Source organism: Bicyclus anynana, chromosome 14, assembly GCF_947172395.1.
Source record: "Bicyclus anynana chromosome 14, ilBicAnyn1.1, whole genome shotgun sequence".
NCBI lineage: Eukaryota > Metazoa > Arthropoda > Insecta > Lepidoptera > Nymphalidae > Bicyclus > Bicyclus anynana.
Window position 1 is genome coordinate 10928749 of NC_069096.1, and position 11528 is coordinate 10940276.

Below are 11528 nucleotides of genomic sequence, written 5' to 3' on the forward strand. Positions count from 1 at the left end.
GGGCAGGATGAGTAACGTGGCCATCTCTGCCTCTTCTCCTTTTCTTCTCAATCCCATGCCATGCCAGTGACTTGGCGCCTGGCGGTGCTAGGCTCGGTTTTACTTCGGAGGAGTTAAAATTGACGTATGGAAGTAAATAGTAACCTCAAATATTAACGTCAAATCAAAATGTCAAAATCAAAATTGCCGAAACTGCCGAAAGCCATTTGTTGAAATAATTGATTTCTTATCTAATTTTAAGGATAATATATTATATAATCAAAAAATAGCAATGAACAGTATCGGAGAAGAATGTACTGAATTAAAGAAAAAATATGATGATTGTTTTAATTCATGGTTCTCGGAGCGTTTCCTGAAGGGCGATCATGATGACTCTGTGTGCGCTGGAATTTTCAAAATTTACCAAGAATGTGTAAAGGTATACCGCAAATATTATTACTACTTTAACAGCTGTAACATCAATTTATATGTGTGCATTAAGTTCACATAGATACACTAGAATACATTTAGTGTGTATTGATTGAGTTGAAAATTTGGACTACAGTGAATTTTAGTTCAATTCTTTTTGTACAATTTCAGAAGGCTATGAAGCAACAAAATATAGATTTCAAGGAAATAGATAAGGATGTCTTGGGTACCGAAAGCGAATTCAAGGTACCACCTTCGGAAGCCCATAGTTGACACAAGGAATCATGCAGCCTGCTTTGTGCTTTTAGTCCAATAACTATGTGGAATGTATTTAATGTTAGCATTACGGGTTCAGATAAGAAATAATATTGAACAAATCACACGATAATAGTTACCAATGAAATATTAATAGAATGTAAATAAATAACCCTTTGCCATATTGTAGTCTCTGATGTATAAGTGTTTTGATTCCATGGAAAAAACTAGCGGACGCCTACTTTGTCTGCACTTAGATCTCCTTAATCAGGCCTTGATGTAAAATCTATTAACAGATGTCTACTTACTATAAAGTACCTTGCCAAAGGGGAATGCCCACCGTCCCATACAATGTTGACCCAAGGAACCCAGATATAAAAGTATATGGAGATGATAATATGATGTAAAAATAAGGATCTGGTTAAATAATTGGCTTAATCGAAGTTTGTTTCTTGAAGAAAAAATAGTTTTTTCCATCACTCTTCTAGGGCAAAATGTGTACCAAAGTGGCGAAGTAACATTTGAAGCTGTATTATTTTTCCTGTTACCAACAAGCTTAACAAATAAGAAAACAAACAAACAAACTAATCGTAAGACTTTAAAAAGTATTGTAAAACTACTACTTTTACAATCTTAGCTTGTCCCTGTTGTGGACAAATTAAAGATGATTCAAAAAATGTTGTAAAACGTTGTAGCAAACATTTTTTGAATTCATTATTAAAGTAATGATTTCATTATTAAAGATGGAATATCAAGATTTTTTTAGATAAAGTAAATTGCTGGGTGGTTAGGTAAGCCTAGGCTGGGCAAGGGCATTCCCTTTTCATAGTTCTACATCATTCAGTTTTTTAAACCTTACACATTTATATATTTAGATGAAGTATTTACATACTTTCTTTTAGTGTGTTTAATTACTTTCTATCTAGCTATTTTTCTAACAAAAGTTATGTTGTGTGCTAGTCTCACCCTAATCATGTAAGAAATGTAAACTTATTAGTATTTATAATTTGTGCTAATTTTTGGTTTATATAAATATAAAACAAACCATGCCTCCAAGCATCTTTATCATGAAAAATGTGGCAGCCTATCAAGAAAGACATCTGCTTTATAATATTTTATGAGTATTTGTATTTACAAACATTACAATATAAAAATCCTTCATAAATACAAAGTAACTTTTGAATTATTGACCATTTTTGTTTGGCGTTACTATACTACTATTATATTATGTTGGGTTAGTCTTGTCACTACAAAAGTAAAACTTTTGCATTTTTACCACTCGGCATTTATTTGTGAATATTTTCTCATTGATGGATTGCTTTTCATAATTTTTATATTATTGTAGATTTTATCCAGATAACTATAATGTAAATAGCAAGCAGTTTGTTAGAAAGTTGGTGGCTATTTAAATGGATTGTAATGTGTAGCCTATATAAAGTTATCTATGTAAATATCAATAAATAAAAAAACAATATTTTTTTTCTTTTTCATTACTGTTTTATTTAAAAGTGTTTGGATTATATCTGTAAAGTGATTTAATAAAGACAAAAAATTTTACAAAATAGAAGATTCTTCCTCTAATACATAAATAATCTTCAGTATATGCAGTGTATTTATGCATTGATGAAGTGAAATGAACGGGGATTATAACAAGCAGTTTTTGCTAGTAATTAATAAAACTACATAATATTATGAAATTTGATGACAATATATTTTAGTATATCCTTAAATAATATAACATACTATCCAGTTCTTCCTCTTATCTTTGGCTGGTGTCCCGAGGCCTGTATGCAATCCCTCTACTTTTCATTTCTCTTATAACACCAGCGGGAAGGCGACCTGATACTGATATAGCATAAACTCCTTTGCAAAATCTACCTGTAATATTAAAAATAAACAGATTACCTACTACACTTAACGGAATTGTAAGAAAGTAAAATACATAGTCTCATTTCCATAACACAGACCTCAAACCAGCTTATCTGTTTGTTTAAACTTTACTCCAACTACTTGTAAGAAATAATTTTAGGATTTCTTTCATTAAAATTGGTAGAAAGAAAAAACATGCTATCTAAAAATCTATGTCTACTTTGATATTTCTGATTTTAGACTGTCAGACATAGAAGGGATAAGGTGAGAAATTGAGAATTAACAAACAGTTGCAGTTTAAGTTTTTCTACCTCACTAGTAGTTTATGGTCATTTATAAAGATAAGATGGTCCCTGGTGGCTTTAGCTGGTGGGAGACTTCGGCCATGGCTAGTTACCACCCTACTGACAAAGACGTACCACCAAGTAATTTAGTGTTATAATATGATACTGCATAGAAGCATAAATTGGTGTGGATTTTCATCCTCCTCCTAACAAGTTAGCTCACTTCAATCTTACATTGCATCATCACTCACTATGAGGTGGGATTGTTGTAGTCAAGGGTTAACTTGTAGAGAATAAAAAAAAATTAAGGCTTTTTCCTAATGGGATTTCAACAGACAATTTATTTCAGTCATTACTTACTTATTCTCTGCCATTTACACACCCAACTGTCTTCGGGACTCATAACTGCAATCATCCTATAAAACATAGTGAAAACTATGTTATCATACTTAAATACAAATTCATTAATTAATAGTTTAGTTAACATCAAGGAAACTCAAATACCATCTTGATTTCAACATAACAACTAAGTTTGCAATGTATGTAAGTATTTGTAGAAACATCTCTGTTGAAATGTATTTTTTTTTTATAATTTTATTGTACAAACAAAAGTTTCAGTATTTTATTAAGGTACAAGGTCATAAACTTGACGTTTTTGTGAGGGTGACGAGTTCACTGTTATGCATAATAATTGTTATTTTGGGCACTACAGTATTTTCATTTTTATGAAGCTTGCAGAGTCCACCAATACACTTATACTTATTAATATTAGTTATCATGTCAAACTCTTCTTTGAGAATTAAAACCAGGATCTTTCATTCTTGGTTTCATTCTCAGCACCACTACACCAGTCAATTTAGGTTTTTCTATATTGACTCTGGTTAGATCTGCTGGCTATAGCTAGTCACCACCAAACTCACCACCAAGTAATCTAACTGAATGTACCACAGAGAACCCATCAGAGGTATGGATAGAATATGCTCTTCAAGTCGTAGGGCACTACAATCTTTTAGACAATGCATTGTCACTAAGCATCAGGTGAAATAGCTGTCAAGTGCTATCTTATCAATAAATAAAAAACTGTATACCCATCAAAGTTATTGCTAGTGCAGTCATAAACATTGTCTTTATTTTTCTTCATTCGAAGAAATTCATCGCAATTGTCACAGCCGTCATATTCAAACTGATCAAAAGTCTGAAAGAAAAAAATATTCTGAGACAAAAAATATAATGTGTATATCTAAGTATAAAAATATATTCATGAAAATTTAGATTTTATTAAAATGTAATCCTTTAGAAGCAAAGTTTAGAAGCTTTACCTTTATTAGAGCGCACACTAGACAAGCCCTGAGTCCTCGTAAATCTTTAGGTACCGTATCCAAAGACATTTTAATCCTGAGTTCTGCGTGATGTTGCGTATGTAGATAGAAATTTGTTAATTCACTTGTGAAAGAAAAAAGCTAAAAACTAATTTCCAAAATGTTACTACCTAAATTATATGTAAATTGTTGGTTATGAATTAAGAAATAAGAATACGAATTAAATTACAATTTACGAATTACTATTGTGACCACAAACGAAACGATTAAAAAATATTTGAATGTGAAGGTAAGCACAAACGGGTAAGGAAAATAATTTACGTGAATAATTGTGAAGAATCAAGAAATAGAAAATTAGGATTATTGTTATGACATTTGACACTTGACACTTGACAGCAAAGAACATACATTATTACTTTTTTACAACTTGACAGTTGACATCATTGGTTTTTTAAATGGCTTTAGGGCAGTATCTTCATTTGTGGTCTGTGGGCAGTATGTTCTTAGTAACCTAAAATCCATTCCAAATCCGAGTTCCAGAAACCATAACAAATATGGCGTCAGATCAACTCTCACTGTTTGTCACTGTAGCCATAGTGAAGTGAAACATTGATTGAATACTAATGAATGGACGATTGAATGAATAATCAACCAAATACTATACATTTCTATTATGTTATAAATTAACCTTGCGACGTTGTAAACAGTATGTAAATTATCTTTGAATACGGATTCTAATGTTGAAATATTCATATATTATTATTTTAGAATTCGAATTTTTAAAGCCTGTTCAATCTTTAATTAACCACTGTTAAATAGGTTAAATAGGCTTGTTAATTGCGTTCTATAATATTTTTTTAGTATTTATAAATTTACAATTGTGTATAGTTTTAAGACCATGCAAATTTCTAATAAATATGTTGTTTTTAAATATGTGCAATACTGTTGTTTTAAGAATTTTTACAGAGTAACCAGAGGGGGGCCTTTACAAACTGCGTGCTGAAGCCATAAAATAAAAAACAAAAGTCACGCGTATCCTTGACATCCGCATAAACAAACTTTTTTCAAAATTTGTATTTAAAAAATTAACACTAACAAAAATTAGGTAATTCAGTATAATCTATAATATAAAAATGAATAGCAAATTGCGTTGGTAAGCGCATAACTCAACAACGCCTGGACCAATTTGGCCGATTCTTTTTTTTTAATGTTCATTGAAGTTTTAGGATGGTTTTTAAGGCGAGAAAAATTTAAAAAGACTAAAAAAGAAATTTGTATTCCTATATAAACGATTCGTAATAATTTGAATTTTATTATGTATAGGTATAGGGTAGGAGAGAGGGCGCTACTGTGCCGGCATTCACTTCGACGTCTGTGTTTTTAATTGAATTAAAAATAGTATTTGTGGCGAAACTGCGATAAAGTAGTGTTAAATCGACGTGCAATACTAAAAATCATATGGACAAAGAATTATTTTACTGTGACAGTGCGTATACTGTGCAAAAACCGTCAAAAATTAAAGGACTTGCAACGGACTTTTTTCAATTGACTTGAAGTGTAAATAATTTAGAACTTGTTAAATACAGTGAAGTGGACAAAAATAACCATCAAAAACATTATACTGTTATTGTGAACCCAAAGATTATGTGTTGCATCAAAGTGTATAACCTCAAAATAAGTATTTTTTCCGTTAAGTCATCCATCTCATATAAAAACAAATCAGCGCCATCTAGTGACGAGTAGCTCAACAAGAAAGATTTCAACACGTCTTTATAGTGAATGTAGTTTGCGCTACTTACCACAAGAGGGTGTTAGTATATAAAACGTATTAGCAACACCAACTTACATTTTACGATAAAAATGGATGAAATCAAAAATATACTTAGAAATATGCAATACGACATGAAACAACAAAAGGCTGACATGCTAGATATGAAAGAAGAACTTAAAAATACCATTATTAGCACCATAAATGAAAGGTTCCATGGTCTTGAATTAAGAACTGAGTTATTAGAGCAACAACTTGATTTGCAGAAAAATAAGATAGATAATATGGAGAGATTCATGAGGAAAAAAAATCTACTATTTTTCGGTGTCGAAGAACGTGAAAGATCATATCAGGAGCTGTTGGAAATTGTGCTAGAAATAATAAACAAGTATTTAAATATTGAATGCAACGAAAATGGCGTTGAATTTGTAAGGCGACTTGGAAAAAGAGGGGAAAATATGAGACCCATTGTCGTTACGTTAAGCACTATGGGGCTAAAAATTAAATTACTAAAAAGCAAGAAAAAGTTGACACCATCACCTTTCTACATAAAAGAAGACTTTCCTCAAGAAGTACTAAAAAAACGCAAGGAACTTCAAATAGAGCTAAATAAGGAGAGAGACTTGGGAAACAGGGCAATCATAAAATACGATAAACTTATCGTTTTAGGAACCAAAAATAGAGTAAAGGAAAATGTCTCAAATGAACACAGTGAACAAGGGAAAAACGAAAAGAAAAGGAACTCATCAGAATCACCAGAATCACTGAGAGGCTCTAGCATTAGCGGAAACAAGAAACAGGCAACAAAAACAAAAACTACAAAAAACATGAACATGACAAATTACCTGTTCAAAAAACCAACGCTTAATTTTCAAGGATCCTCCTCCCAGCCAATACCCCAACAAAACAATAAGGAAACAACACAATAACAATTAGCGCGAACCCCTCTCTACTCCAGTCTCCCAAGACGGCTGGTCACCGCGGGAGAACCAGACCGAAACCCTCCAGAGATAAATAATTTAGTAACAAAAAACCGAAACTTATTTTATATAGCTACATACAATGTAAGAACTCTATCGACTCATGCACACCTCCTAGAGCTATTAGTCGCACTAGAAAATACAAAGTTCGACATTATCGGCTTGTCGGAAGTGAGACGTCTGGGCAACACTATACAAGAATATGAAAACATAATTCTATACTATATAGGACAAACCCCAGGACTATACGGTGTAGGATTTCTCGTAAATAGGTATCTTAAACACTTTATAGAGAGTTTCATTGGCTTATCAGAACGAGTGGCGCTCTTGAAATTAAATATAAACGGATTTAAAATAAGCCTTATACAAGTATACGCGCCGACAGACGGAGCCACTGACGAAGCAAGAGAAGCTTTCTATGACACTCTCGAAAGAGCTGTGAAATTATCTGATGAAAACATGATAGTTATGGGCGACTTTAACGCACAAATAGGGCAACCGACACGCGAAGACAGTCAAGTTATAAGCAAATATGGATACGGCAAAAGAAACTGCAGTGGCGAACGACTGATTCAGTTTGCACATGAAAATAACCTCAGTATAATGAACACTTTCTTTAAAAAGAAAAACAAACAAAGGTGGACATGGAGATCGCCCGATGGAAATACCAAAAATGAACTAGACTACATACTTACTAACATACAGAAATCAGTGCAAAACATAGAAGTACTAAATATTCAGTATCCTTCAGATCACAGGTGCGTCAGAGCAACTTTTAACTTAAAATCTATTAAAAAAAGAAGAAACAAATACTCAAGTTGCCCGAAAAGCACTTTGAAAAGTACTGCAGAAACGTCCAGATACTTAGAAACACTGAGCTCATATCAAGAGGTTCTTAACCATCATGAAGACGACACAGTCCAGACCTATTACAATAAAATAATAAACGCTATTGAGAATAGTCTAAAAACGGCTGTTTCACCTAGCAATAAAAAGATACATTGTAGTGTTATATCTGAACGCACAAGAAGGCTATTAACGCGTAGAATAGACCTACAAAAGACCAAACCTAAATCAAGATCAATGAAAAACGAACTAAGTGCTCTCTACAAACTTATAAGCAAGTGTATAAGACATGACTACAATAACCACCGACACCAAACCATAGAAAGACACCTCAATGCATCAGGAAGCTTAAAAAGAGCATACAAAGCATTAAAACCACATAAGACGTGGATTGAGGGTCTCAGCGAATCAGATAGAGTCACACAAAATAGAAAAAATATACTCCATATAGCCACTACGTTTTACAAAACCTTATATGATGCCCCAGAGATAGAAAACGCAAGTACTCTACATTTTCATATGTCTCAGGAAAAACATATTAACACCACGGAAATAAATCCAGTAGAAGAAATAGAAATAATAAGAGAAATTAAGCACCTTAAAGTAGAGAAAAGTCCAGGGCCGGACAAAATAACTAACGAAGCTATAAAAGCGGCTTATACCATTCTTGCCACACCTCTGATGATTCTCTTCAATAAAATACTAGACACCTCTATAACGCCTCAGCAGTGGTCAGAGTCAGATATTATATTGTTATATAAAAAGGGCAATCCCAACGACATAAGCAACTACAGACCCATAAGCCTTCTGCCGTCGATATATAAACTTTTCTCTTCAGTTATAAAAAATAGAATAATCTCTACACTTGATTCACATCAGCCAATAGAACAAGCAGGCTTTCGAAAAGGATACTCTACAGTAGATCACATTCACTCGGTAGAGCTACTTATTGAGAAGTACCAAGAGTTCCAACGACCACTCTACATAGCGTTTATAGATTACCAAAAAGCGTTTGACTCTATACTCCATTCATCAATATGGGAAGCTCTGTACTCGCAAAATGTAGAGGCCAAATACATTAGAGTGATAAAAAACATTTATAAAAACAACACCAGTAGAGTAAGGCTAGAGTCAACAGGAACCCCTATTCCAATTAAAAGAGGAACCAGACAAGGGGACCCGCTGTCACCAACGATTTTCATTGCAGTACTAGAGACCGTTATAAACAAGTTAAACTGGAATACGATGGGCTTAAATATAAACGGAAATTATATAAACCATTTGAGATTCGCTGACGATCTAGTCTTGCTCTCTGAAAACAGCCTAGAGCTAGAGCATATGATATACACGCTGCAACAATCGAGCCGACAGTCTGGCCTAGAAATCAACTTCAAAAAAACAAAATTGATGACAAATGCATTAAAAAATGAAATTAAAGTTGAAAATACTTCGATAGAGTTTGTCGATTCGTACATTTATCTGGGCAAGCAACTCTCTTTTGATAATAAAAGTAACGAGCAAGAAATTGAAAGAAGGATAAAAGGGACATGGAAGAAATATTGGAGCCTTAAAGAAATTTTCAAAAGTCAAATGCCAACAAAAATTAAGAGAAATGTCATGAACACCTGTCTCTTACCGTCTCTCACATACGCCTGTCAAACATGGAAATTCACGCGAAATGTCAAGAACAAAATAAATTCATGCCAACGGAGCATGGAAAGAAGTATGATGAAAATCCGAAAAATTCAAAAAATTCGCAACTCTACTATAAGAGAAAAAACAGGAGTAATAGACGCACTAAACTATTCTATGAGATTAAAATGGAGATGGGCGGGCCATGTAGCAAGAATAAATGACGATAGATGGACTTCTCGGCTAACGGCATGGACAGGGCCTGTAGGTGCTAGAAAAAGAGGAAGACCTAGAAGTAGATGGGCAGACGACATTGAAAGGACGGCTGGAAAACAGTGGAGGAAAAAAGCCACAGATAGAGAGTACTGGTCATCTCTGGAGGAGGCCTTCACCCTCAAATAGAGGGGTTCGCACAAATTTTTTTTACAAAAATTTAAAAATTGTAATTTATTTTTTTATAAATTTTATTAACACTAATATGTATATGTGCTTACTTATGTGCGAAATAAAAGGCTTTTTATTTTTATTTTATTTTATTTATAGGGTAGGGGTAGGGTAGGTGTAGGGTTGGAGTAGGGTAGGTAAGGGTATGGAAGAAGTGCATAAAAGTCAAAGCGAAGCTTGACCGAGTCCGCTTGTAATTTAAAAACATAAGACGCCATTTTTCGTTCGTTCGTTTGTGTCATACTGACTCGAGAATGTATTCGTTTTTGAATTTCGTATTTGTTGCGGCTACGACAACGTCGCGTTCCGTACGCTCCATCTGTATATTATTGATTAATCTGTGTATTGGTAGTAAAAAATAAAAGGCTATTTTATTTTGTTTTAATTCATTTTAAAGATAACTTTTATCCACATTAAAAATATTCGATTTTATAATCGGTTTTGATGGTTCCTATTTTTCACTTTAAGGTTCATTTTTAATTTCAAGCCCTAATTTATCTGTCAATTTTATATGTCAAACTTGTCAAAACTCAAAAGTGTTCAGTTAGTAATTCGTCTTTGTCTTCATTTATGGCATGTTTTAGTATTTCGATAAAATATTACTTTAAATTACTAATTTTGAGTTACTTTTGTGTATAATATAAACTTCAAATGTTTCACTTTAAGAAATAAGACCTGTATGAACATGCAACAGTGAAAATTTTGTTTTCAAAGATAAAGTTCGTTTAAGGGGTTTCTTGTTTACGTTTCTGGAATTCGGATTTGGAATATAGTATATAGTCAACGGTTATAATCATAGATTCTTGAGTTTATTAAGGTTATACATGTAGTATAAATAAGAGTCACAGTGGAATTGCTAAGTTTTATTAAAACAATCAGAGCTAATTTACATTTTGCGTGTTCCCTATCGCAGAGCTGGCGGAAAGAGTGATTGTCACAGACAATATATTATAAACTAAGATGACATTGACAATTGACATTAATAGGTACACTATGGTTGTGAGTGCAGACAGATAATTATAAAATAATTAAGATTAGCAATATATTAATATTGCCTGCCCAATTGCAATTATCACTTTACAACACTTCCCCTCATGCGTAACATGAGAACAAATCTCTACAATGCAGGATTATACAAAACATAAAAATTAACAACTCAGGTTAATAACAAAAATAATCTCTACATTGCCCATCTCATATCTAGCATGATAGTATAAGTGGTACAACAGACTCACAATTATAAGGATACCAATACTCACAAGAACAGATGCCTATGATTCTACATCTTTCATACCCAAGTCATTAACAAAACCTAAAAATTTATGATTAGTTAAAGGTTTTGTAAACATGTCAGCTAACATTTTTTCAGTGGGTAAATAGCTGACTGTGACATCCGTTTTTCTAATAAAATCCTTAACAAAATGGTAACGAAGGTCAATGTGCTTTGTCTTCTTGTGGCAATATTCATTGGTTTCAAGCAATTTGATTGCACTTTGATTATCACTAAAGATTCGACAATTAAAATGTTTCACAAAAATTTCATACAAGAAATTTCTAAGAAAACACACTTCTTTGCATGAATCACTTAGGGCTAAGTACTCGGCTTCAGTACTTGAAAGCGCAATACATCGCTGTTTGCGCGACTCCCAATGCACAGTAGAGCCGCCAATTTTAACTATATATCCACTATAAGACCGTCTGTCTACGACATCATTGGCCCAGT

The 11528-nt window shown here is 33.0% G+C and overlaps 2 protein-coding genes across 2 annotated transcripts; one reads left to right on the forward strand and one right to left on the reverse strand.

Moving 5' to 3' along the window:
• Nucleotides 1–141: 141 nt before the first annotated feature.
• On the forward strand, nucleotides 142–2139 carry LOC112043562 (TP53-regulated inhibitor of apoptosis 1). Its single transcript, XM_024079036.2, has 2 exons — nucleotides 142–418; nucleotides 580–2139. Exons 1-2 carry the CDS (start codon nucleotides 272–274, stop codon nucleotides 679–681), a joined length of 249 nt encoding a protein of 82 aa, XP_023934804.1. The 5' UTR covers nucleotides 142–271; the 3' UTR covers nucleotides 682–2139.
• A 211-nt stretch (nucleotides 2140–2350) lies between these two features.
• Nucleotides 2351–4448, reverse strand: LOC112043559 (transcription elongation factor SPT4). Its single transcript, XM_024079032.2, has 5 exons — nucleotides 4306–4448; nucleotides 4136–4218; nucleotides 3905–4011; nucleotides 3177–3232; nucleotides 2351–2541 (listed from the first exon to the last, which is right to left on the reverse strand). The coding sequence occupies exons 2-5, from the start codon at nucleotides 4202–4204 to the stop codon at nucleotides 2423–2425; spliced, it is 351 nt and encodes a 116-aa protein (XP_023934800.1). The 5' UTR covers nucleotides 4205–4218; nucleotides 4306–4448; the 3' UTR covers nucleotides 2351–2422.
• Between the last annotated feature and the right edge of the window lie 7080 nt (nucleotides 4449–11528).

What these genes read in the sequence shown, in the direction of transcription:
- LOC112043559 (XM_024079032.2), bottom strand. Translation starts at nt 4,204, where the DNA reads ATGTCTTTGGATACGGTACCTAAAGATTTACGAGGACTCAGGGCTTGT. An exon ending in TAGTGTGCGCTCTAATAAAG is followed by an intron (nt 4,012 to 4,135) that starts GTAAAGCTTCTA and finishes TTTTTCTTTCAG; the next exon opens with ACTTTTGATCAGTTTGAATA. An exon ending in GTGTAAATGGCAGAGAATAA is followed by an intron (nt 2,542 to 3,176) that starts GTAAGTAATGAC and finishes TTAATATTACAG; the next exon opens with GTAGATTTTGCAAAGGAGTT.
- LOC112043562 (XM_024079036.2), top strand. Translation starts at nt 272, where the DNA reads ATGAACAGTATCGGAGAAGAATGTACTGAATTAAAGAAAAAATATGAT. An exon ending in TTTACCAAGAATGTGTAAAG is followed by an intron (nt 419 to 579) that starts GTATACCGCAAA and finishes GTACAATTTCAG; the next exon opens with AAGGCTATGAAGCAACAAAA.